Below are 26,539 nucleotides of genomic sequence, written 5' to 3' on the forward strand. Positions count from 1 at the left end.
TGCAATTAGAGCCAAATTAGTCCAAAAAAGGCTAGCTTGTTGCTCAATAACTAGCTGAACTCCTAAATAGCCAAAATTCCTCAGTGACTAAATTAGTCAAAAAAATTAGTTATTAATGTTGCTAAAACAATAGCTCACCTCTAATTTTTTGAAAATTGCTATTTTGTTTTTCTTCAGCCAGAGAGCCACCATGGAGAGTTAAAAGAGCCACATGTGGCTCTGGAGCCGCAGGTTGCTGACCTCTGATCTAATAGAATTGAACCCTGTTGCTGTAACACTGAGCTGTTTTATTTTTTTCTCATTTTGCATTTGTATTTTTGTTTCAATTATTATTTTTTTAATCTAAATTAGTATTTAAGTAATAATATGAAGGCATCTTTTGATACTGGAGGACTATGGGGTCAAAACAGAATCACTTTGTAGACGCGCCGTTGATATCTGAAAAACACACGCTCTTTGAAACACACGCTCTTCGATGTACTTTAACTGCTCAACTATCCGTGCGATTGTGTGAATCCGCTGATTCAGACGTTACTATGTGTCACACAATGGTGCAAAGCAAGTTTTTTTCCGCTTCAGAATCGACTGGAATTATATTAATTTTGTAAACAGTTAAAGAGCTACGAATGTAATGTAAACACTGCAGCTAAAGCTTTGGCGTTAAAGGGTTAAAGTGAAATAAAATCTAGCTTATAAATTAAAAAAATAATGTTTTTACAATAGAGTATTAAGACAAGAGGATAAAATGTTTTTTAAATTATGACTTTAAAGTCTTAAATTTATGAGGAAGAAAGTTATAACTGTTAAATTTCGTAAATAAAGTCGTTTGTTTGTGACTTTAAAAGTCATAGGGTAAATTTGTGACTTTTTTCTTGTTAATGTACACGTTTTAAAGTCGTAAATGTATTATTATAAAAGTTGTAAATCTAGGACTTTAAAACAGGTAAATACACGAGAAAAAAAGGGTCATGAATTTATGACTTTGCATTTTGTATTATAACTTTTTATTTTGGTGGTCCTAATACTCTGTAAGTTTTCACTGTATCAAAGGGAATATAAATTAGGAAAAAAACTTGAATGTAAAAATATGTCAAACCTAAGACTTTAACTGATGAAAACATGTTTATTTGAAAAAGGTGCTGTTTTGTATTTTCATTTTTTTGTTGCTCTTCTTCACTTTCTTAAAATACAGATTTATTTTGGAGTTTAGTCAAATTTTACATGCGGGCGGGACTTTGAACCCATTGGGTCAAGTTATATTTAAACATAGGACCCCTTTATTTTGCAGCACCTTCAAAATTCTTGCATCCATTGAACTTTTTAGAGTTTCTGCTTGAATTTCTTTGCTCAGAATAGCCTCCCAGAACCGCTGTCTGGATGTGAACTGGCTCCACCCCCTTTGCTTGTGGATGCTTCAAAGGTTCTCAAGATCTTCTGAGTCATCAATTTACGCCCCCACAGCAGAAAAGTGGTCAGTTAGAAAATCCAAAGACTATTTTGAGGTCGTTTTCACACCTTCAGGGACCATAAACAGGCCAACCAGCCCAAACCATGACTCTACCACCTCCGTGCTGACGTCACAGCCTTGTTGGGACATGGTGGGCATCCACCAACACCCACTACTCCATCCATCTGGACCATCCAGGGTTGACTAATCATCAGTGAACCAGACTGTTTAAAAATGAGTTTTCACTGCAGCGGTTTCTGCTCGTGAGTGTTGTTTAAGGGGAGTCCAATAGAAGATTTACATCTGGAGGATCCTACGCTTTGATGATGGTGGACTCCAGAGACTCCAGCATGCTGCTGTAATCTGATGGATTTGTCTGGCAGAAACCTTCCTCCATCTGCCTTTATATGCACCAGCCTGTGTGTCTGAATCAGCCAGTATGATGACCTTACATTTTTGTGAAATATCCAAAGTTTAACCATTTCGGGCTTTTCCATAACAGATAGATCCTTTTTCTTTCTCATAGTGTTTGAAAGAGTTACTTAAGAATGTGAAGCGTCTTTCTTTAGTAGTTTTTCCTTTAACTGAACTCACCTGGTCATCTAATTATCACAGGTGTCTTAGATTAATGTCAGTCATCCAAAGAGTCCTGAGACACAATATCATCTGTGAGTTTAACTGAAAAACTAACCATTTTAGCGTAATGAGACTTAAAAACACTTTGTAGGGGTGGCATCCGTAAATACTGGGTTGCTAAGCAACTTTTAAAATGCACTTTTGGTTGGAGAAAGAAATGCGTACTCACTCATCAACGTGAGACCTGAGGAAACTTGTTGCTCTGGATGAACAGCTTTACAGAGACTGTAGTTTTAAACTGAAATGTGTTTATTCTGTGTGAAAAAATACAAAGATTCTGTTTATCACATTTCTGTGTTACTAGAATGTGTCCTGCAGATTTTTCTTTTAGGGTTTTCTTTAGCAGATTCAAGGTTTTCTTTCACTACTTTCAGTTTCTATCTTCTAATCTTGTTAATTGACGGCAGCCGCCAGTCTGCCGGTGGATCCTCCTCAGTGTTTACCCGGGGCTGGGTTGTTGACTCTGCCACCGAGTGTGTGCATCCTGGTCACAAGGCCTCCAGTCTGCACGCACAAACACTCAGTTATGACTACTTCACGCTTCAAGCTTCTGCATAGATGCTCATAACTGCTGCTACAATGACTTAAGCTGCATACGAGATCCAGTTGCTGGAGGTGACGAGTTCCTCCGACCAACTATGGACCCCAAACCCAGGTAAGGACCCTGCAGCACCTCTGGAGGCCCCGCCCCTTAACTTTAATCTGAATTTTAATTATTTATTTTGTGTATTTGGAGCAAAAACTTGCATGTCTGCTGCAGACATGAATTCATAGAAAATTAAAATAAGAGGAAAACAATCTATTAGACTCTAATATTTATTGTCTCACAATATACACATTATCAGAAAACAATTTCAGCAGAACTTGAATTTTAGAAACTGCTAAAACTTCCACTGATACAGAGGTGGAGTGGTGATAGTATGGGCTTTGTAGTCACTAAATTAAAAAAAACTCTTCTGAGTATGTTAGGTATTTGACAGTCTGGCAGCAGAAGAATTTAGCCAAAAATCTGTGATGAAACGGCTAAAATAAGAGTTTGTGGAAGGTTTGACTTTAAGAAAAAATGTCTGCTGGGATGAAACTGCTGAATCAGGAAAACCTGCTTTTCTGTGTCAAATATGTTTTCTCCTAATTTGACTGTAAATTTTCATAAGATTGATTTTTATGTTTCTGTTCCTGGATGTTATTTAAAGCCTATAATTAAATGTGTGGATTAAGAGAATAATTTGTGGGTAAAATCTGCAGCTTTTTGCTGAAAGAGAAGAGCCGCTGGAGAAGCGGTTTAGTCTGCAGGTTCTGCTTCTGCAAGGACAGAGGTTTCCAGAAAACATGTTCTCTACTTGGAGAGCGATGATCTCATGTTTCTGCCTCGTGCAGACTGATGTGAGGAACGGTTAACTCCGTTTCAGGATGGGATTAACTTTCACCTGCAGCATGAAGGTAAATTTCCCTCCACCAAAACCACAACTGTCCAAACATCAAGAGGTTCTCGGAGCAAATCTAGAAGAGTTTAAAGAGAAAACTCTGCAGTTGTGAATCCCACTTTTAGTTAAAAATACATTATAACATTATTTAAAAATAAATCTTCCTTTGAATTTGTTGGTCTCTAAATTAGATTTTCAATCCAGAATCTCTTGAACTAAGTAGAAAAGTCATGAGATCATTTTCAGAAAATCCTACCAGATCTTTTTAGAGTATTTGATGATCATAAAGACATTAAATGAATTTAATGTTTTATTGCAGGTCTTACTTTTAATGATGTTCTACCCAACTTTTAAAGTGTCTGTTTTTTATAACCTGGAATTTGTACTTTAATGCAAAGAATAAAAAAGCAGTAATGGTGGGTAAACTTGTAACATTTTTGCCTTTTTATTTTTTTGTACAGCTGGTTTGTTTGGTTGGAATACAGGAAAATATTCCTGGAATTTTAAGGAGAACTTGGATTTAGGCTCCATATATGTATAACACAAATGCTTTATTTTGCTGCTGAAAGGATTTATTGAAGGAGTCTGGTCCATTTCTAACCTGATAAAGCTGATCGGTGGAGGACTTTAGCTTCAATCTTTGCAGAATTTATTTGAGTTCAGACACTTTGGAGAACGTTCAACATGAATTTCAGTTCAGGATCAAATTCAGCGTCTTAGTTGGATTAAAATCAATTAAAGGTATATTCAGACTACACATCCAGATTATTGAGGGACAGAGTATTAGGACAAGAAAATAAAATTCTTTTAAAATTACGACTTTAAAGTCTTGAATTTATGAGAAAAAAGGTTGTAACTTTTAAACATGTACATGTCATAAAAAGTCATAAATTTACCCGATGACTTTTAAAGTCACAAATATAAAACTTTATTTACACAATTTAACAGTTACAACTTTTTTTCTCGTAAATTTAAAAAACATTGTATTTTCTTGTCCTAATACTCTGTCCCTCGATAATTCAGAACAAAGTTTCAGTCTGAATTGGCGCAAACTTCGGTTTCCTCTGAGATCCCTCCGTTTGAATACGATCAATGCAGGGACTGGAAAAACTGAACCAAAATGGCCACCGTAGCTGGTCATTAGTGGACAAACGTGGAGCAGCGACGCAACAGCAGCTCATCAAAATGTGGTCAGATGAATGCAGGTTCATAAAAACAACTTTCAGATCCATTTAGAGAAAGATCTGCTGCTGCAGAACTTAAATCCTGTTTATTTTTTAGATAATGAATGGATGAAGAACTAAATTGAAATCATTTAAACTAAGGCAGCATCTCACCATCACACTCCCACCTCCATGTTTGACTGTTGCTTTCAGACCCTCCAGAAGATTCCTCATCTGTCCACGAATTATTTGTCCCAAAGTTTCTGTTGCTCAGCAGTGAACTCTCCTGTGTCCCACTTCAGTCCCAAAGTCTTGAATCATGACCTCTGACCTTAGCTGAGTCACATGAGGCCTGCAGGTCTTTCCTTGTTCTTCTGCTTCTTTGATTTTCTCCTGGATGAGTCCTTGTTGGGTTCTTGGACTCATTTAAACGTCTCCACTGTTCCATGTTTTTCCATGTGTGGATGATGGATCTCACTGTGGTTTTCAGGACACTCAAACTGCAGAAATGTCTTTGTGACCCTGTAGTTACATTTATGCTTCTTTCTCCACATTTTAAATTATGTGAAGCGGAAGAATGACAGAAAAAGTTTTGATTTTGTTTTAGAAATCTGACATTTTTACTGCTGTGATTAAGCTTAAAGAAAACTGGACAAATAACATATTCTTGAGGATTTCTCCCAATATCTGTCTAAAAAAAGAAAAGAATAAAAAACTTTATTATCACGACCCCTGAAGGCTATTTGTCAAAATTAAAGTAAAAAACGTTTTCCTTGTTTCTCTGCGAGCAGAAAGGGGAAGAAGAAGCTGTTTGGGCTGAAGAAGAAGAAGAAGGCCGATGCAGACCTGGTGCTGGTGAATGAAGGAGCAGTGGGTGAGACCTGCAAACACATCTGTCAGCGAGAGCTGTGTTTACAGTGGAGGAGGGATGCTTGTCGTTTCTGCTGGTGGACAAGCCCTCGTCAAACAGACACATGTCAATACGACGCTGAGAGTTTACCGTCCAGAAAAGTCTCTGTTCTTCCAGGAGAAGGACGTGCCGTCTAAAACAAAAATGGTTGTTTCTGCTTGAAGTCACTTAGACAACCGTCTGTCTGTGTTTGTTCAGAAAATGCAGGGAAAGATCCGTCTGACGGTTCTGTGCTGCAGCTGGAAGAAAACACTGAGGAGCAACCGCCAGTCAGAACCAGAACAATCCCAAACGACAAAAGGTAGAATGGTACAACTGGACAAGTCTTCATCAAACAGACACGTCTTCATGATAAAAAATCGTGTTTTTGGTGTTTTTAACATGTTCTTGTGGCATTTCTCTGATGACATTTCTGAGTAGTTTTCATTCAAATCACTGTGAATCAGGAACAGACCAAAAAAAATGCAGTGTGAAAAGCTTGTAGCAGTGAGGTAGGTGCCACAGTCGGTGGGCCACAAGCTCCCTGCTCTGCTAAATTCTGATGCATCACTTGCAGACAAGTAGATCCATGAACGTCTTTGTTTTCCTCGTCTGAGCTGAAATCTGGATCTAAACTGTACGGCTGATAGCTCTGATATTTTGTTGCATCACTAACGAGGGTTGTAAGGTAGTGGGAGAGTGTATAAACAGATGGATGATGGGAAATGTGGGTAGGCCTACTCTGCATCAACTAAATTTCTAATGAACTCCTGCCGCTCGGCTGAAACTATGTCCTAGAAAACAACAACATTTTTTAAAAATGGCAAAAATCATCATTTAAAGACTCCTCAGGAACGCTTTGACAATTAAAAAAAATTGTTGGAGTTTGACTTTAAGGTTTTGTTTCTGACTGTGGAGATTTTATAGCTGAAGTTTTTAAAAATGAAAAGTTAATATTTGATTTGGGTTATTTAGACATGTTTTCTCTTGATTTATTAATATTTTATTTTGAGTTTTTCTCTTCTTTCTGTCGCTAATTTGCAGCGTAGCTTTAAACCCAGGACTCCACTTAATTCAGTTTCCTCTTGAATAAAAAACTTTTTTTTTTTTGCACATAATTTGAAATAAAGTCAGTGCTAGCACCATTTATGTGGCACATTTTTTTGGTTTGTCACCAATGCTATAATTAAATTTAAAAAACAAATTATGCTTTTATTTTGAAGTCAATAACTTTTGTTTAAAAACAGGGAATGTTTTGTGGTTTTGATGCAATGCTGAATTCTGAATAAATGAGTGGATGGCGGAGCCATACGGTTGTTTTACTGTTTGGTAAGGATGGCATCGTTGGCACCTCTACTGAGTGGTTCTAACAAGAAAAAGTCGTCACTACGTTTTTTGAGTTCAGGGTTCAAATGAATGAAAGAAGAGCAACATATGAATCACACTGCACCAACCAGAAGCATAGAGAGCTAAATAAAAAAAAATAAAGAATAGAGAAGAAGTAAATGAAGAACAGAGAACGGAACCCCAGTGCACTATACTTTCCCTAGCCTCTAACTTCTAGCAGCCTTCTAGCAACTATTTGTTATTGAGTTTTAACTCAAACATGTTCATAGTAAGTTGCATTTGTGAACAACAGTTTGGTGTCATGCAGAGAAAGGGAAACACACAGGGAAGCAGTATTTGCTTTGAGGACATTTCTGTCAAACGTCCACAGGGCAAAGCTGAACACTCACATCCAGGACAGCGAGGGAAAGCCGCAGAGCTTCCAGGTAATCTATCATCATCACCTCAGGTAGGAGAGCAGCACTAAACTCAGCTTTACTCGACCTCTTTCATGCATTTGTAGATCGCCGTCAACATCACAGAAGCCAGACAGCTGGTGGGGGAGAACATCGACCCCAGTGTGGTGATCGAGATCGGAGACGAGAAGAAGCAAACGTCGGTCAAAGAAGGAACCAACGCTCCTTTTTATAATGAGGTAAGTCTGGAGATTTGATGGCTTAGTTCAGGGGTGTCAAACTCAATCAGGGAGTCAAAATCCAAAACACACCTTAGGTCACAGACCGAATAGGATAAACATTTATTGAATACACTAAAACGAATATTTTAAAACCGTAACTTTTTAACATAAATATGAACTAGATATGTAGCATTATCTGCTTTAATGCTAGTGTGAATGCTGTAAGCTAAATTTGACCACTAAAGATGTTAGTACTGATAGTGGAAGATGCTGAAATTAATAGTTGAAAAAGCTGAAGCTGATAGCCAGCTAAAATATTAGCTAAATGCTAAATTAGCCGAAAAAGGTGAAAAAAAACAACAAAAACCTAGGTAAGCCAAAACAGCTAGCATATAGCTTAAAAATGGCCAAACTTTAAAACAGCTAGTGTGTAGATATTAGCCTAGCTCCAAAAGAGCCTAAAAACAAAAACAAAAAAAATCCTAAATGACCCAAAACAGCTGGCATTTAGCTGAAATATCAGCTGAACTCCAAAACTGCTTAAAAAGCTATTTTAAAAAAGCCCAAATTAGCCAAAACAGCTAACATGTAGCTGAAATATTAGCTAAACACCAAAATGGAAAAAAGCAGAAACAACTAACTTGTAGCTGCACTATTACCTAAACTCCAAAATAGGACGGAAATACCAAAATAGTCCAAAAAGTTAGCAGAATGCCAATTTTCAAAACGTTAAAACTGTAACTTTTGAACATAGTTATGAATAATAAAAAGGCAGGAATATTATTCCAAAATATATGAACTTAAAACTTAAATAAAATGATCTGGAGGGCCGGATTTGATTACCTGGAGGGCCGGATCCGGCCCCCGGGCCTTGACTTTGACACATGTGATTTAGTTCCTGGAGGCTCTTCCATCAACTTCTGCTTCCTCCCTCAGTACTTCCTGTTTGACTTCTTCGCCCATAAGGAGATCTTCTTCGACAAAGTCATCAAGCTGACGGTTCGTTTCACAAATGTTTTACTCGTCAGAAAAATGGCTTCCGCCTCACTTCCTGCACCTGTCTGCTCCAGGTGGTTCACTCAAAGATGCTGAGGACTTCCTGTGTTGGCTCCTTCAAGCTGGACGTGTGGACGGTCTACAAACAGCCAGGTCTTTCCTCGGCATTCTCTGAGCTACAGAGGAGCTCAGTCCGAGCTGACGAGACGTTTGTGTCCTCCTCTTTAAGGTCATCAGTTCATCAACAAGTGGGCGATGCTCACCAACCCCGGGGATGTCAGCACTGGGGTCAAAGGTTATGTCAAGTGTGACATCAGTGTCTCTGCAAAGGGGGACAGCATACAGCCCGGGTCCAAAGCAAGTGACGCTGAAGAGCAGATAGACAAGTAGGACTTCTGCAGGAAAACAGAGGATCTCATGGAGGAGAATCTCTTTTGTCCATTGAGGGTTCGTTGTTCTCCTCAGGAATCTGCTGATTCCAGAAGGGTTTCCTTCAGAACGACCGCTGGCTCGCTTCTGCGTGAAGGTTTACCGAGCCGAGGGTCTCCCGCGGAACAACTCCAGCATCATGGCCAACGTGACCAAGGCCTTCATCGGAGACAACACGGCGCTCATAGACCCATATGTCGTGGTCAGCTTCTTCAAACAAGTGGTACGAAGAAACGGTCCGATTCCCTCAATAACAAGTGCAGGACGATCCAGAGACCTGGATTTGATGTAATGGGGAATAGAGCTGCCATGATTAGTCACGACTACGCCAACTATCACAATAGTCGATTAGTGGTTTGTTTTTATCTTTCTAAAGCCATTCTCTTTGATGTGCAATGGGACTAATCCGGGTCAGTAGTGATAGATATATATTTTTTCCCCCGTTTTTTGAAGATGCAACGTCTCAAAACACTTTGTTTTGAGACGTTCCTCAAGTTTTTTTTAAGAATAGGAACATCTTGAGTTCAAAGATTTTATTAGTGTTTTGCTTTTATAAATAGGCCTCAGTGAGCAAATATTTTAAGTGTGTTTATACGTGTCAATAGGTTTTGAAATACTTTGTTTTATTAAATATATGTTCTAAAGCTTCAAAAATACTTTTGTTTAGTTTTCAGTAGCTGATTCAGTTTAATTTGATTTAAATCTTGTTTTAATATCAGAAAGAAATGAAGGAGAAAATCTGAATGAATTATTAAAGGATTAAAAAACTATTGTCTTTAATTTTAATTTAAGCACAAATCTTAAACAATTAAAGCTAATGATGGAGACATGGCAGCTTTATTTTACAGTAACATAAAAACGACCATCACAGCAGAAAACACACGTGATGCAGCAAAAACTGATCAACCATCATTCCAGTCCAAAGTGTGGCAACACTTTGAATTTAGCAAAACCATGTGATCATACAGTGTAGTGGGATTTCCTATTAATTATTGTTTACTTGCACACATATTAATTTACACTTTATTATCTTGAAGAAGCACAAGGAATCTGGAAAACTTGACCTGTACGGAGTAAGAAAACTGTCAAAAAGAAATGTATTCATGAAGACAAAGTTGTGTATAGTTTGTGCAAAAATGTGTCCCGTAACTGTCAAAAATACATCAATTGGAGTCCCAAAACATTGTTGTTCAAAGTGGGCATGTGTATTAAAGTTTATTTATTACAAAAAAATAAAATGGAACTTTTTTTTTAGAATGTTATGTAATAAAAGAGCCTCAATACGGATTTGAAATGAGAAGAAACTGCAAAAATTGCTACAATTCAATTTCATTTAAACTAAACTAAACTTAGCAACGTCTTTGGTCCGCGACCAAAGACAGCAGCGCCGACGATACACCTGGAATCGAGAGAGGGACACCACGTGAATCACACTGCACCAAACATACGTATATTAGTCACTTGAAAACCAGCTTGAGCTCCTTCCAACATTTTGTGAGGACTCCATGTGTGTTTCAGGGCCGCACGTCCACTCAGAGGTCCACGGCAGACCCAGTGTGGAACGAGCAGATCGTCTTCACTGAGATGTTTCCTCCTCTGTGTCAGAGGCTGAAGATCCAGGTCAGACATTTTACATAAATGTCATTAAAGTTTTGTGGTTTGACTCAAACAGCAGATGGTTCCGACTCCTGTCCTGCAGGTCTGGGATGAAGGAAGCATGAGTGATGTTGCCATAGGAACTCATTACTTTGACCTGAGGCGCATCTCTAACGAGCAGGATGGAGACAAAGGTTTGAGTGTGGACTCAGAATAGATTACCTAAAAAAACAAAGAACTCGACCTTCTCCTGACCTTCTCACTGCTCTAAGGCTTTTTACCAACATTTGGACCCGCTTGGATCAACCTGTACGGCTCTGCCAGGAACTTCTCTCTGGGTGACGACACAGGAGAGCTGAACGAGGGGATCGGAGAAGGCGTTTCTTACAGGTTCAGTGTCTTCAGACCTTCATGAAGGACGTCTTCGCTGCAGCTGACTGTGACTCTGGTTTCAGAGGTCGGGTCTACCTGGAGCTGGTGGTAGAGATCCTGTCAGGTGGACCGACGGAGTCTAAGCTCAGCGGAATCATGAAAGCCATGAAGGACCCCAAAGGAGGTAAAGGAGGAGGGAAAGATGGGAAGACTCCTGCAGGAGGAGGAGGAGGAGGTGCAGCGGGAGGAGCAGCGGATGAAGCTAAAGCTGCAGCAGCCGAGGTTCTGCCCACGGAACCGCCTCCGGAAGTAGGAAGAAACTCTGTTCTTTGATTTTGAGTCGGATTGCACCATAATTATGAATGAATAAAATAGGGCTGCCACGATTAGTCGACTAATCAACGACTAATCGACTATTAAAATAGCCAATGACTAATTTAAATGTTGATTAGTCGTTATGATTAGTTGTGACTTCATATTATATGGAGTCAGAGTGTAGTAAAGTTAAAGGTTATGATGGCATTATGCTAGCTTTTTGGACTATTTTGGCATTTATTAAAGTTTTTCGGGCTATTTTTGGAGTTTAGCTAATATTTCAGCTACAGGTTAGCTGTTGTGGCTAACTTAGGCTTTCTTTTAGTTTTTTAGGGTGTTTTGGAGGTTAGCTAATATTTAAGCTAAATGCAAACTGTTTTGGCTAATTTAGGCCTTTTTGTTGTCTTTTAGGCTGTTTTGCAGTTTAGCTACATGCCAGTAATTTTGGCGAACTTAAGTTTTTTTTAAGTATAATTTGGCATTTGACTAATAATTTAGCTGGCTATTAGCTTCAGCGTTTTTAGATTTCCGTTTCAGCTTTATTAGCTATCAATTTCAGCATTCTTAGCTATTTGCTTCAGCGTTTTTAGCTTTCAATTTCAGCGTTCTTAGCTATCAGCCTCAGCGTTTTCAGCTATTAACTTAAACCTTTTTAGCTATCAATTTCAGATCTTCAGCTATCAGCACTAGTATTTTCAACGGCCAAATTCAGCTTACAGCATTCACACTAGCATTATCACAGGTAATTCTACATATCTAGTTTTTTGTTAGTTGAAAGCTAATGTGGTTAAAATATGTGCTTTACATCCCGTTAGCGCGTTACCCACCCGATTAGTCGACTAATCGGAAAAAATAATTGGTGATTAGTCGACAGTTAAAATTATTGTTTGTGGCCGCACTAGAATGAAATGGTTCATTTCAAGCAATCAGGTAATAATACATAAAATAAGCACATATTACATAATCAATCACAAAAAATGTTACATTGCTATTTAAGTTAAATAACATTTGTTCTGATTGAAATTAACTTTCTCTATTTACAGATGTACGGCAGACTTAAAAAGCTAGTATTGTTTGTACTAACTTTGTTCAATTTATTTGCAGGTAAAAACAAGTTCTGCAAATTTGTTGGAATATATAAGAGTTAGACGGTCTTAAGTTGTACTTGCAGATAATTTTTTTCTTAAAAAATATTAATTATCGGTATTGGCTGGAAGAGGCTGGAAAATATCAGGTATCAGTTGTAAAAAGTTGTAATAGTGGAAACTTCTGAACTGAACCTTGTCTGTGCTGAACCAGTTTAAAAACCTTCTGGAGCTTTCACCAAAGATGAAACTCCTGATGTATAGAAGTGTATTGATAATCAATTTAATAATTGATGTTTTATTTTTTGTTCTTTTAAGTTCCCCTGCTGCAGTTCTTCATAAAAACAAACAATTAAAAACTTATATTTGTCATAAGTTTTGCATTTTTTTTTATCTATCTGTATCAACAATTGTCTACATTTTCAGTGTTATATTTTCCTCAACGCAGACTCTCCATGTTTTTGCTTTAAGCTGCAGCTGAACCATGTAAAGACATGAAGAGAGGATCAGAGTTGGATCTACTGATGCTCTCTGTGTTTCCTGCAGATCTCCGATGAGGACAGCTTCCTGCTGTTCGGCGCTCTCTTAGAAGCCACCATGATTGACAGGAAGATCGGAGACAAGCCCATCACCTTTGAGTTCTCTTTGGGTGAGTCGGGGTTCTTCCGTCGACCCAAATGCCTCCCACACCTGATGGTACCCATCGACTGATGGAGTTTGTTTCAGGTAACTATGGAAACGTCCTGGAGCCTGCAGCTCAGCAGGCCGCTTCCAGTCCGGCCGTCTCTCACCGGAGAAGAGCGCTGGACTTCCCAGATGCCGGCGACACGCTCATGCCCCCCTCTATGAGCTCCTCCCCCAGCTGCCCCTCCTCACCCCTCCTACCCAGAGACTCCTCCAGCCACAACGCCAGCTCCAAGTCCACCACGCCTCCGGAACGCCCCGTCATCGTCGATGGAAACAAGTTCAGTCACCCTTAAAATTCAAAGGATTTGTCTTCTCGCTCCTGACTTAAATGTTTCTTTTATTTTATAATTAAATCTGTTTATGGTTACCTTCAGGTACTACATGTATTTGCCTCTGGAGCAGCAGAAGCCGTGTGTTCATGTTCTGAGCTACTGGGAGGACAAAACCTATCGACTGCACAACTCCAACATGCTGGAAAACATGGCCGTTCTGTTTGTATGAAACACTAGAAATATTATCCAATCATCAGAGACGTCTTGTATGTATTCCATTTGTCCCATTTTCCCCTGAATGTAGCATTTTTCAGTCTCAAGGTCTCCGTAATGAAGATCTCTTCCTCTATATGCGTCCATTCTGTGGGAGTTGGTGGCTCAGGCTCGAGTAATGGCCTCCCTAGCTACAGTTAACAATATTTCTACCAAATATTGGCCTCTTGCTGAGACTGTTTCAGAGATATTACCCAAATATAATACAAAACTTTTTTTTAGGTTTTTTGAGTATTAGGGGCGACATAAAAGAAGAAAAACACACAAATACATGAGAATAAAGATGAAAAAATATTCAAAAAAATTCTAAATATTACAAATATAAAAAGGGAAATTACGAGAAAAAAATGTGTACAATTATGAAACAGAGAATAAAGAGAATTAGTCATAAATGAATGCTTTAAAAGGTTATAATTTTACAAAAAACTTATTTTTTCCTAACTAAAATAGTACTTTTCGCCTTTAAAATGTATAAACATTGTTTAATTTATGTTTCAGACAGTTCAGAAAACTGCTCAAGAATCTGAATGCTGAATCTGGTTCGTAGGTAAACAGGAATGACCTTTTATAGTACCTTTTTGTTCAACTTTATTTCCATGAAATTAGATCGTTTTTCGCTGATTTTTTTTCCTTGTAAAATTTTAACTTTTTAAATGACATATTTACAATTTTATTCTCACAATTATATTTATTTTCTTTTAGGATGCCCCATATACTCAATCAAATCCTCAGATCTGTTTGAGCCAAAGTAGATATTCGTTAAATTAAGAGAAACAGACACTAACTTCTCTGCTAAAAACAAGTTCAATATTTTTTTTAATTTGAATTTTAAAAAACTGTAAAATAAACCCTAAATTTTTAATATCTGTTAAAAATGCTAAAAGAAATTAAAGAATAATAGCAAAACATTTAAATAGACCTGAATATCTGCTTAAGAAAAACCCCACAAACAAAAAAAAATCTTTAATAATATAAAAATGCTAAAAAAAATAAAAAATAATCTGACTAAGAAAAACAAACTATCAAAGAAAAATCTTTAATGATCTAAGAATGCTAAAAAAAGTCAACTTAAAACATGAAAGTGAGTCTGTACATTTGACAAATCTGTATTAACTCATCTGTTACATGTAAATTAAGAGTAAAGAGTACAAAGCAGCAGAAGAAAGTTGGAGATACTAAATGATGAAACAATGACTCAAATAACAGTTTAAAGTTAAAATTGTCACAGAGCTGAAATACATAAACTGTTTTTTTAATGGAACACAGAAAAAAATCTCTAAATGTTTCAGTGGAGACAAAAAAGAAATACTTGAGCAGTTTTCAAAAAGCTAACCTTTAAAAAGAAGTTAAATACAATAATTAAAAAAAACAATATTGAATCATAATGATCCTAAAAGTTTCAAACTAAAATGTTTTTCCTGAAAGTGGTTATCAGGTTCAATTGGTGAACCGGTGTTGATCTCAATTTGCAAAATTTTTTAACTTTGAACCAAAATTTAGAATAAAACTTCAAAGTCACATCCAAACTCTGCAGGCGGTCGATGTGATGAAGATCTGTTGATGTTTCTTCAGGAGGAAGGCGTTTCCACGGCGGCGCAGGCCTACAAAAAGTCTGACGTGGCGGCGGAGTCCATCCTCAGAACGGCGCTCACAGATTTCTGCTGGGATGCCAGGTACTGATGAGAACGCTCTCTTCGATCAGGAGACATTTGGAGGAGTTTTTCTTGAGATTTCAGAGTAAAGAATATTACTTTACAAATTAATGACTGAAGTTTGAACAGTTTCTGTTTCTGACGTGTGTGGAGCTCATTTCCTCCTAACTTTTGGCTTGATTTTGTGAGAGAAGTTCAGTTCAAATGTGAGGTTTTGGAATAACTGTTGTCAGACCTCAGAGACCGATGAAGCTTCGTCTTCTGCAGGAGTTTCATCGCTTTGGCAGAAACCAAACTGAAGGCAGAGATGAAGTCCAGCAAACTGACGCAGCTGGACAAGAAACGTCTGACCATGTGCAAACAGGAGCTGGTGAGCGATTCTCTGACCAGATTAAACTTTTTCTAATTTGATTTTTATTTGTCCAACTAGATCTTCAACAGATTCCGTGTTGATTAATTTATTTTAAGTTTGTTGCATTTTTTTCACCTAAATTATTATTTATCTTACAGCTGAGCTTTATTTTTTTTGCATCAGCATAAACATTTGCATTAAACATGGTGGATTTTTCTGATTATTTTTGCATAAATAAACAAGAAAACAACTGATTTTGAATTTAACATCTTTTCAGATAATTCACTTTTGTAACTTTTGCATTTTTATTGTTTGTTATAGTCTTCATCATTTATTTTAAAGCTCTTATGTTTTTTTCATACAATACTACTATAGTTTCTGCATTTAACGCAGCATTTTATGTATTTTAGCATAGCTTGCTTTTATTTTTTTGCCCCGTCTATATGAAATTTATTAGTGATTCATGTGCATTATTTTTATTTTACTTTAATTTTATTTATTTTGTTAATGTTCTATGTGTTAACCCAGTGGCTGAACAAGTACTTTTCTCTTTTAAGAATGAATACATTATTTATTTATTAAATTTAACCTCAGTTTAAAGGGGAAAAACACACAAAATGAAATTACAAGTTGACTTTTCTGTGCTCTGAAGTGGTTGGAACAGATCCACAATTAAAAAGTTATACTATAAGCTCTAAAAACAGCATAACTGTTGAGCTAGTTTATAAATAAATACAATTTTCTTTTGTTATTTCTTTCTGATTTTCTGGACTGAACTAAATTGTTTTGGGATTTTAATAAAGATTCTTTCTTTTTTTTTAATCAGCAAATATCAGAATCTGGAAAAAAAAATCCTCAAAATGAGTAAAACATTATTTTCTCTGTTATAAGTGGAAAAAATCTGTTAATATAACTAGTAGAACTTGTCTTAATATTTCTAAAAATAAGTTCTGCCCTTTAAAAACAAAATTTTATTGTGAAATCAGCAACAAAATGTAGGCATGTTACTCTGGTAATTTTAAATACCTTGTTTTTAAATAAGCGTGTGTTAGAAAAACAATGTCAGCCACCAATTGTGTAAGTTCTGCTTTAAAAGATGAGAGAGGTCTGTAATTTTCATCATTGGTTTACATCAACTAGGGGAGACAAAATGAGAAAAAAATATACAGAAAATCACGTTTTGATTTTTTAAATAATTTATTTGTCGGTTATTGTGGAAAATAAGTATTTGGTCAAAAACAAAAGTTCAACTCAATGCTTTGTCATATAAAGTCAAATGTTTTAAGTCTTCACAAGGTTTTCCCAAACTGTTGCTGGTATTTTGGTCCATTCCTCCATGCAGATCTCCTCTAGAGCAGTGATGTTTGTTTTGGGGCTGTCACTGGGCAACACAGACTTTGAACTCCCTCCAAATATTTTCTATGGGGTTGTGTTTTACAGGAGAGTATGGTCGGAGAGGCGGAGTCCCTGGATGACCGGAGGAGGAAAGCCGGAGGAATGAAAGAGAAGCTGCAGGATGCGACTAAACTGACTCAGAAGTTACGTTTTCTCGTTGAGGAGGTAATATATACGACTGAACATGGTGTGCAGGTTTAAAAAATTGATCTATTTGATAAGACTGCATCCTCGTCCTGCGCTGCAGCCTCAGCACACGGTCCCAGACCTCTTCGTTTGGTTGCTAAGCAACAACAAGCGCGTGGCGTACGCCCGCGTTCGAACAAGAGACCTGCTGTTCTCTAGCAACCGAGAGGCACGAGGAATCCTCTGTGGGAAGATCCTGACTCTCTTCCTGAAGGTAAGCGAGGAGATCCCAGCGCCGCCTCCTCCTTTGAGAAGGGGGAGGAGCTTCTTCTGGATGTGTGTTTGTGTGCAGCCTCCAGGGAAACGCACCATCGGGTTGACGGTCCAGGCCAAGCTGGATGTGTTCCTTTGGTTCGGGTCCTGTTCGGACTCCGCCCACATGCTGGACGACCTCCCGGCGGGGTTCAGACCAGCCTCGGCGGAGGAGAGCGGCCTGCCGTCGTACCTGGCTAGTACAGGTGAGGGGAAGCAGACTGTTGCTTTCAGTCACTCTATAAATTCAAATGAATTTTTCTTCTTCAGAGAAACACGAGTTCCAGCTGAGGTGTCACATGTACCAGGCCCGCGGCCTGATCGCTGCAGACAACACGGGTCTGTCGGACCCTTTCGCCCGGGTCACCTTCCTCTCCAACAGTCAAACCACCAACGTAAAGTTCTCCTCCTTCTCTGTAAAAAGCTCAGAGTGAGACCTCCTGTTAAGACCTGGTTCTGTTTCTCCTCAGATCATCAACCAGACCCTCAGCCCCACGTGGAACCAGTGTTTGCAGATGATGAACCTGCAGGTGGGCGGAGACCTGCGGCTCATCAGGGAGGAGCCTCCGCGGGTCGTCGTGGAGGTTTACGACGACGATGCTCTGGTGAGGCCGGCTGTTTGTCAGTACCTGCTGCCTCTCAGACCGCTCTGACTCCTCCTCCTGTCTGCAGGGGAAGGCCGAGTATCTCGGGTCCACCGTGGCGGTTCCGGAGGTCCAGCTGTCCTCGGAACCGTACTCTCCTCCCACGCTGCAGTACAGCCCTCTGCACTGCGGCAGCCTGTCAGGAGGAGACCTGCTGGCTGCTTTCGAGCTGCTGCAGGTCAGTTAAAAAAACACGTTGTTCAAATAAACACAAAAGATGGAAGCAGAAATAATCATTTTGATAAAACTGTACAGATCTCAGAGTCTGGACAGCAGAACATTCCAGCTTTAGAGGAGAGGGAAGGAGGGATCTTCCCGGTTCCGGCCAACATCAGACCCGTCCTCAGCACCTACAGGCTGGAGGTTGGCTGTGCGACCATTTAAGTTTAGTTTTGTTTGGTTGGTCTGTAAACCGTCTCTCCATCAGGTGCTGTTTTGGGGTCTGAGGGAGCTGAAGAAGGTGCAGCTCCTGTCAGTAGATCGTCCACAGGTACACAAATGTCTTCTGAACCCGTTCTCTGGAGGTGTTGTAACTCCTAAAGTCTGAACGTTTCCTCTCAGGTGTTCATCGAGTGCGCGGGCAAAACGCTGCGATCTTCTGTCATTCAGAAATACAAGTCCAACCCAAACTTCACCACGCTGGTGGACGCCATGGAGCTGGTAAGGAAAGAGTCCTGAAACCACCGACGATGTTGAGAAAACCAAAAAAAACCCTTAGTTTGTTGAAGAAAGTTATTGGCTTTTTTTTTATCTTGTCTTTTTGTTTATTTATGTTTATTTATTTATTCAGGATTCCTACAAGTTTCCTTTAGTTAAATTAAAGACTTTTTAAGACCTTTTCATGGCCATGCATAACAAAAAATTTAATTTTTCAGCTTATTTCCCATTTTAATAACTTTTTCCCATTTTATGATCAAGCTAATCAGCTTTCATTAAACTTTTTAACCTGAACTTCCTGGCTTTTCCTCTTCGGATCGTCACCGACTCTTCTGCTCTCCAGGAGCTGCCGGAGAACGAACACCTCCATCCTCCTCTCAGCATCACCGTGGTGGACTGGCGAGCGTTTGGCCGCAGCACTCTCGTTGGAAACCACATCATCAACAACCTGAAAGCCTTCAAATACACTCCGCCCCCGGTCGCCCCGTCCTCCATGAGGACGCACCAACCCCCCGAGGTCCCACAAGGAGCTGGACCCAGCTCCATGCCGGAGACGCTGCTCCACGAAGGTTCGTAGTGAAACAGCTCACAAATGTTGAGGCCAGTTTAGAAGAAAAATGTTGAATTTTTGCTCAACACATTTTTTATTTTAACACAAATATTTACAAAGATTTAAACTCATGGAGCTAAAAACGATGGTTCGTTCATATGGAGCTAAAATGTGGCCAATATTATTTGAAACCCAAATAAAACAACTTGAAAAAAATATTGGTGTTTGGCCAAAAAAATAAAAAAAATAAAATGTCAGAAACGTTTTGCTATACTTAAATAATGTTCTGTTTTTTAGGTTTCAAATCATTTTCAAATCTTTTTTTCACTTTCAGCTCTTTTTTTTTCTTCAGTTTTGAATCTGAAAATTTCCGTTTCAAAGCTTTTGGCCCCATTGTGGCGCATTGGGGCGGGGCTAACACGAAGGACCAATCAAAAGATTTGAAGCTGAAAAAAAAGTTTTGAAATTGAAATTTTAAGTTTTGAAGCCTAAAAAATGAATATTTGAAGCTGAGAACAATTAAATAGATTTTTTGAGTAGGAAAAGGTTTCTGACATTTATTTTTTTTAAGTTGTTTTATTTGAGTTTCAGATAATATTGACCCCAATTTAGCTCCATATATTCATTCTCATAACCTCCATTGAGGTGTCCTCTCTATGACTCTTTACAAACCCAGACGACCCCAAATCTGCAGCACATGAACGGGTCAACCCCCCCGTTTGGGTCATGTGACTAACGCTTTATAATTAAACTGAAATATTTTGTTATAATTTTCCTCTGCATGATGTTATGAAATGATCAAAGAATCGTTACCTTTTCTCCTTCAGGACTGTCCGAGTTTGATGGAGAAACCAGTTCAGTCACGACGCTAACCAACCAGGATTTCCTCGTCACTGTGGAGAGTGAAGCCCCGCCCCCACCGCCAGAGGAGCCCAGGAAGAAAAGGGTGATTCTCACACACACAGCAGACCCCACACTGCATGTCATTAGTCTTCATGGGTGTTTGACATGCAGGAGAGCAGCAGGAAGAGCATCCATCGCTCCACCAAGCGGCGCAAACGGACCATCGCAGACGAATCTGCAGAGAACGTCATCGACTGGTGGTCCAAGTACTACGCCTCTGTGGAGAAGGAGGTAGTTCTGTGCACCGAGTGGTCTTCACAAGGACCGGTTCTGAAACGTGAGCGTGAGATCTTCTGTTTGTTTCAGGAGAAGACCAAGGACGAATCGCCTTTCCCGGGCATCTTTGAGAAATGTAAGACAATAACTCCTCCCACTTTCATGGTCAGGACAAAAATTTTTTCGTTTAGTTTTTCATTTATTGAACCTTCATGTTTAAAAGAAGAAGGAAAAAGTGGACAAAGGGGATCAGCTGAAGAACTGTATTACTACGGTGCCTTAACATCATATTATAGACCGTCCTGACTCACAGGTGAAAGAATAAAAGAAAAATATGTCAAATACTAAAGCCAGGAATCAGGTTTTCCATCCAATGTTTGAAACATTTTTATTCTCATCTTCAGTTAGCAGGAAACTGCAAACGCTTGCGGACAAAAGTCGACTAAATTTGAGACAAAAATAAAAATCCAGGAAGACATTATTGTTCATTGTTGATTAAATACTTAACGTTACCAAGGAAACAACAAATTAAACCACTGGCTGTACATGTGAACTGGACTGAGTCTCTCCCCCAGCCTCTTGAAGTGGCTCCAAAGAGCCAAAATCTCATAGACTTCAATAGAGACACTAACTGCTGTACTCGGTTATTCTACTGGTCAGAATGAACATTCTTATACCTTTTTTTAAACATCTTCTTGATATTCCTAAAAGATCCTTTTCACAGTGACGTCAGACAAATTGGTGACATGGCTGATCATGTGAATAGTGGCTTCCGGTTTACAGGTTTAGAGCGGCAAAGCTGAACACTTTGAAAGCAATTTTACGTAAATAATAAAAAGGTAACCTTACTAATTCCTACAGAAAACTGAACAATAATTATTTTATGAATGTCCTACCAAACTATTTTCATTTCCTGTCTTAGATCTAAATACAAATTTGAAATAATCCTCCAATATTTGAGGTTCTATTAAAATTATCGACCTTTAATTTGAGCTGATATTATTCTGACTGATATTATTCTATTTTGCTTGATGTATTTTAAGTGTAATTGAGCACAAAAACAGCCAAGACGCACATTTCTGCATAGAAATTGTAATTTGCATCCAAGGCTATGTTTAGCTTTTGTTTCCTGCCCTCGTGTGGTGAAAAAGTGGTACTACAAAAGTGACCTTTACTCACCTGAAGCCTCTGGAGGTTTAAGCTCTGAGGTGAATGGTCGGTTCTTAAAGGATCGATCTGACAGGCGCTCGTTGTGCTTCACAGCTTCGCCGTACTGCAGCTTGCTCAGCGATGGAGTGGACTCTCTGGGTAAGCAACGAGGCGGAGGAGATCTTCTGCTTGGTCTTCCCCCAAACACCATGGTTCTACATGTTACAGATCTGGTCCCCTTTGTTTCCTGTTTGATGTTTATGATGAAGACCTGCTACTCTGTATGAGTTTCTTAGTAACCGTCTGGTTGGTCCATCAGTCAGCAGCCAGGATGGAGACAAGAAAAAACACCAGAAAGGAAAAGTGGAGCCCGGTTCTGGTCTGTGTGCTAAACTGGCCACGCTTAAGGTATTTCTTCACACGTGTGGGTCAAACATGAGGTCTGAAACTGGATCTACGACCGTCGGGTTTACTGTGGGTTCAGCTCTACAACAGGGAGCTGGAGGCCGACTTCGGGCAGTTTGATGACTGGGTGAACACATACGAGCTTTTCCGCGGGAAAGCCAACGAGGAAGAGGGATCGTCCGACGAGAGGTTTGTCGGGAAGTTTAAGGTGAGACCAGCTGGTCTGCGAGTCCCTGTGGATCCGTGACATTTTAAAGCTTCTTCACGTACCGCTCCTCAGGCTCGGTTCTGCCTCTACAAGCTCACTGAGGAGGCGGAGGAGTGGGGTGAGGGGTCAGACGCAGGGTTCTTCAGAGTCAGCAGAGGAATCCCAGCCAACAGTCCGGTCCAAGTCCTCATACGGGTCTACATCGTCTCGGTGAGTCGCTCAGCTTCTGACTCCACTTCAAATCGATGTGATATCATGAAATCTGCTGTTTGCAGGCTTCGAACCTTCACCCGGCCGACCCAGACGGGAAGGCAGACCCTTACATCGTCCTCCGTCTCGGCAAAAACGAAATCAAAGACCGAGACAACTACATTCCCAAACAGCTGAACCCGGTTTTTGGAAGGTAAAGAACCGCTAAACTAAACATTTTAAGTGGATTTTTCCTGAGACTGATTCATGTTCCAGGTCTTTTGAGATGCAGGCCACGTTTCCTCAGGAGTCTCTGCTGTCGGTGGTGATCTACGACTTTGACCTGGTGGGAGGCGACGACCTGATCGGCGAAACTCGCATCGACTTGGAGAATCGCTTTTACAGCCGACACAGAGCCACCTGTGGACTCCCCACAGAGTACAGCCTGTAAGCTCAGACACCTGAGGTCAAAGAACATCAGGAAGAACCTACAGTGAAACTAGATGTTTGTGGTTCTGTCCGTCAGAGAGGGCTACAACGCCTGGAGGGACAGCCTGAAGCCGTCAGAGCTGCTGTCAAAGATGTGCAGGGAGAACGGTCTGGAGGCTCCTCACTTCAGTCCTGGACGGATCACGGTGGCCGACAAAGTCTTTACCGGAAAAACGCTCTACATGCATGAAGGTGAAGACGCTGTTGGATCTGTGCAGATCTTCTATAGCAGGGGTCTCCAAACTTTTTCTTGTGAGGGCCACATAACTGTTTTCTTCTTTGACATGGGGCCGGGGTCAGTAGGTAGGCTAACAGAAAAAGTGCAGCAATCACAGCCTAAACCAAAAGATTTACGTTTTTTTTCATTTAAATTTATAATTTATTTCCATTATCTTCATAGAAAAAAAAAAAACTAAAATATTTTAAAAACTAGATATATAGCATTGCCGGAGATAATGCTAGAGTGAATGCTGTAATTGAATCTGGACGCTGAAGATGCGGGCCGTGGTTCAGGGATCCCCGCTCTATAGAATCCGTGTTTGCTTCAGACCAGCCGGTGGAGTCCTACGAACACCTGTCTCTGAAGATTCTGCACCGCTGGTCAGAAATCCCAGCTGTGGGCTGCAAACTGGTACCAGAACACATCGAGACCAGAACTCTATTCAACAAGGCCCGGCCCGGCATGGATCAGGTACTAAACCAAGCAAGACTCAGGTGCTAACCACCAGGACGACTTCCTGCACAAAAATGTATCCACTTTCGTGCAGGGTCAGGTCCAGATGTGGGTCGACATGTTCCCCATGGACCTGCCACATCCAGGACCTCCAGTCGACATTTCTCCTCGGAAACCAAAAGGGTGAGTCTCCACGTTCCTTCAGGGTAGAACCTGTGAGCGGAGAACCACACCAGAACCTTTCTGTCCAGGTACGAGCTGCGCATCGTCATCTGGAACACGGAGGACGTGATCCTGGAGGACAGCAACTTCCTGACGGGTCAGCAGTCCAGCGACATCTATGTCAAAGGGTACCAACTCATTTACGTCATCGTGGTCTGGGGGAATACTGGATTCTGATTGGCTGCAGGATGTCCATTAAAAAGTGATAATGGATGCCTGTGAAAGTAGTTCCGGTCCAATTGCTTGAATGTTCTCTATTCTTGCACTGGCCTATACTCCTGTTGGTAACCGGAGCAACAGACACTCAGAACATTAATGATCAGAGAAAATGGCGGATATATCTTTAATCAAACCAATCTAAGAATTTACTCGTGGATTTTGTTTCTTTAACACAAACTTAAGTTTCATCATCTGAACAAAAACAAAGTAGTAAGAGATTAACTTTCCTCTGAAATGAGGCTTTGGATTACTTAACATGATATTTAGCTTAAATCTTCGACTTCTTGTACACTTTTAGTCTATTTTTATCTGATTCTCGAAATGCTTTTATTCTGTCATTGAACTTCACTTCAGGTCTGTATGGAGAATGTAGGTGCTTCATAAATATAGTTTATTAATAAAATCCATCCATCCATCCATCCATGCATACATACATCCATGCATACATCCATACATCCAACCATGCACCCATCCACCCCTGCATCCACCCCTGCATCAACCCCTGCATCCATCCATCCGTCCGTCCGTCCGTACATCTGTGGATTAATACATCCATCCATGCATGCATATATAGATCCTTCCATTCATCGATACATCCATAAATTACATCCATCCATCCATCTGTACTTGTGTCTAACTGTGGATTTATACATCCATCCATGCATACCAAAAAATAAAAACCACAGAAGACGTATAAGGGATAAAATATATTAAAAACATAAAAACAAATATTACAATCAATAAAAAAACAGCTAGGCAAATACTTCAGTGCTATAAAAGGGCTTTAAAGTCTCCAAAGTTGTAACTTCTCTAATAGCTGCTGGCAAAATTTGGGAGCCAGCACAGCAAACGCCCGAACCCCCAGGAACTCCGAAATTTATATTTGATGATATACATACTTACATCCTTCCATTAATACATTAATCCATACTTACATCCATGTGTGCATACATTTATACATACATATATACTTACATCCATCTGTGCGTACACACACATATATGTATATATTATATATATATTCATCTGTGCATCCATATATACATATCCATACATACTTCCATCCATCTGTGTGTACATAAATGCATCCATGCACACATACTTATATCTGTGGTTTTGCTGCAGCAGCTTTAAATCTCTGGAACCATCTTCCAATTTATGTTAGTCTTCATCATTGCCTGTTTTTAAGTCCTCTCATAAAACCCCCTTTTTTAAATTTGGCTTGTAGTACACAGTGAAGAGGTTTCCTCTGTTTCTTTTATCACTCTACATTTCAATTTGCTCTCTTTTATGTAATATTTGTGTAATGTTTTGTTTTTTCAAAGTTGCTTCATGAATGTTTTTTTGTACACTTTTAAATTATTTTCTTATTTTTTTAAATGCTTTTACTCAGTCATTATACAGCACTTCGGGTCTATATGGAGGATTTATTTGCTTCATAAATAGTTTATTGTTATCCATCCATGCATATTTGACATCCAATAATTCAAAATAGAATAAGAATAAATAAAGATGTCTTAGTTAGTTTGAACGTCTCCACAGTTGGCTGAAAGGTTTGGAGGACGACCGCCAGGAGACGGACGTCCACTACAACTCTCTGACCGGAGAAGGAAACTTCAACTGGCGCTTCGTGTTCCCCTTCAGCTACATGCCTGCAGAGAAGGTAAACCTCGGAGCTCTGGAAATGTCAGAGGAAAAGAGGGTCACAGAGTCAGAACATCCTCCTGTTCCAGGTCATAGTGGTGAGGAAGAGGGAGAACATCTTCTCTCTGGATAAGACCGAGCAGAAGCTCCCCGCCATCCTCATCCTGCAGGTCTGGGACTTCGAGACGCTGTCGTCAGACGACTTCCTCGGTGAGTCTGTGGCTGCTTCTCTGCATGAACCTGAGATCCTGAGCTTCATGAGGCCATCGGTGTGAGCAGGAACGCTGGAGCTGGACCTCCACGGATTTCCTCACGGAGCGAAAACGGCAAAGGCGTGTAAGGCGGAGATGCTGGCGGAGAGGACGGAGAGAATCTCCATCTTTCAGCAGAAGAGAGCTAGAGGCTGGTGGCCTTTCAGCAAGTCTGGAGAGCTCACGGTACACAGACATTTCATTCAAAATTATTTTTTGGAGCAAGAAAAACAAGATCGTCATATAAAAAAAACATTGTTTAGATTGCTAAAAGTTTTTCAAAAATAAATCTGACTACATTTAGCATGTTTTATTTTATCATAAAGATTTCATTAAATCTGAAAATTTCTTTAGTTTAATTTTATTTGGCATAAATAAATGCGGTTTTATTTAGAACTTTGAGCTTGGTTTAAAGTCGCCCTCTGGTGAGAATCCTGTTTTTTGAGTTTTTAATGTGTATGTGTGGCATGTTTCTTATAAAAGAGAACAAATGTAATAAGAAATCATTTGGTTTTTGCATTTCTGAGTATTTCTCCTTTTAAAGACATTTAGGTTGTGGGATTTTTGTTAAAAACTTCATAATCATATTTCAAATCAAATCAAACTTTATTTATATGGCTTTTTTTTTTTTTAAAAAACACTACTAGAAATGTTTTTTTTGATTAAAAAAATGATCGTAGGAGAACTTTAAAGATGCTTGTTGAGGTTGTAATGACATCATTTACCACCAGAGGTC

At 39.5% G+C, this 26,539-nt stretch overlaps 1 protein-coding gene across 5 annotated transcripts in view; it reads left to right on the forward strand.

Annotated features, from left to right (window-relative positions):
• The window catches only part of fer1l6 (fer-1 like family member 6), a 27,346-nt gene continuing 807 nt past the window's right edge, over positions 1-26,539 (forward strand). The window contains exons 1-45 of one of the 5 annotated variants that reach the window (XM_036209614.1): positions 5-2,115; positions 2,458-2,738; positions 5,462-5,544; positions 5,779-5,881; positions 7,277-7,331; positions 7,409-7,540; positions 8,459-8,521; positions 8,593-8,671; positions 8,748-8,904; positions 8,984-9,170; positions 10,466-10,567; positions 10,647-10,737; positions 10,816-10,933; positions 10,999-11,224; positions 12,862-12,964; positions 13,042-13,279; positions 13,377-13,497; positions 15,120-15,220; positions 15,467-15,569; positions 16,992-17,111; positions 17,194-17,346; positions 17,425-17,590; positions 17,655-17,779; positions 17,855-17,989; positions 18,057-18,206; positions 18,284-18,391; positions 18,456-18,518; positions 18,590-18,688; positions 19,029-19,254; positions 20,063-20,181; positions 20,250-20,369; positions 20,445-20,490; positions 21,618-21,662; positions 21,823-21,911; positions 21,988-22,116; positions 22,189-22,326; positions 22,392-22,519; positions 22,582-22,752; positions 22,832-22,986; positions 23,343-23,485; positions 23,562-23,650; positions 23,719-23,817; positions 25,451-25,571; positions 25,642-25,762; positions 25,832-25,989. In XM_036209614.1, coding sequence (XP_036065507.1) covers positions 2,722-2,738; positions 5,462-5,544; positions 5,779-5,881; positions 7,277-7,331; positions 7,409-7,540; positions 8,459-8,521; positions 8,593-8,671; positions 8,748-8,904; positions 8,984-9,170; positions 10,466-10,567; positions 10,647-10,737; positions 10,816-10,933; positions 10,999-11,224; positions 12,862-12,964; positions 13,042-13,279; positions 13,377-13,497; positions 15,120-15,220; positions 15,467-15,569; positions 16,992-17,111; positions 17,194-17,346; positions 17,425-17,590; positions 17,655-17,779; positions 17,855-17,989; positions 18,057-18,206; positions 18,284-18,391; positions 18,456-18,518; positions 18,590-18,688; positions 19,029-19,254; positions 20,063-20,181; positions 20,250-20,369; positions 20,445-20,490; positions 21,618-21,662; positions 21,823-21,911; positions 21,988-22,116; positions 22,189-22,326; positions 22,392-22,519; positions 22,582-22,752; positions 22,832-22,986; positions 23,343-23,485; positions 23,562-23,650; positions 23,719-23,817; positions 25,451-25,571; positions 25,642-25,762; positions 25,832-25,989 — 5,295 coding nt within the window. In that variant the 5' untranslated portion in view covers positions 5-2,115; positions 2,458-2,721. Of the gene's footprint in view, positions 2,739-5,461; positions 5,545-5,778; positions 5,882-7,276; positions 7,332-7,408; positions 7,541-8,458; positions 8,522-8,592; positions 8,672-8,747; positions 8,905-8,983; positions 9,171-10,465; positions 10,568-10,646; positions 10,738-10,815; positions 10,934-10,998; positions 11,225-12,861; positions 12,965-13,041; positions 13,280-13,376; positions 13,498-15,119; positions 15,221-15,466; positions 15,570-16,991; positions 17,112-17,193; positions 17,347-17,424; positions 17,591-17,654; positions 17,780-17,854; positions 17,990-18,056; positions 18,207-18,283; positions 18,392-18,455; positions 18,519-18,589; positions 18,689-19,028; positions 19,255-20,062; positions 20,182-20,249; positions 20,370-20,444; positions 20,491-21,617; positions 21,663-21,822; positions 21,912-21,987; positions 22,117-22,188; positions 22,327-22,391; positions 22,520-22,581; positions 22,753-22,831; positions 22,987-23,342; positions 23,486-23,561; positions 23,651-23,718; positions 23,818-25,450; positions 25,574-25,641; positions 25,763-25,831; positions 25,990-26,539 lie in introns of those variants that run through there. The other 4 variants (XM_024286602.2, XR_004946924.1, XM_036209615.1 and 1 more) reach the window with 4 other exon arrangements.

Source organism: Oryzias melastigma, linkage group LG21 (genome assembly GCF_002922805.2).
Source record: "Oryzias melastigma strain HK-1 linkage group LG21, ASM292280v2, whole genome shotgun sequence".
Lineage (NCBI taxonomy): Eukaryota > Metazoa > Chordata > Actinopteri > Beloniformes > Adrianichthyidae > Oryzias > Oryzias melastigma.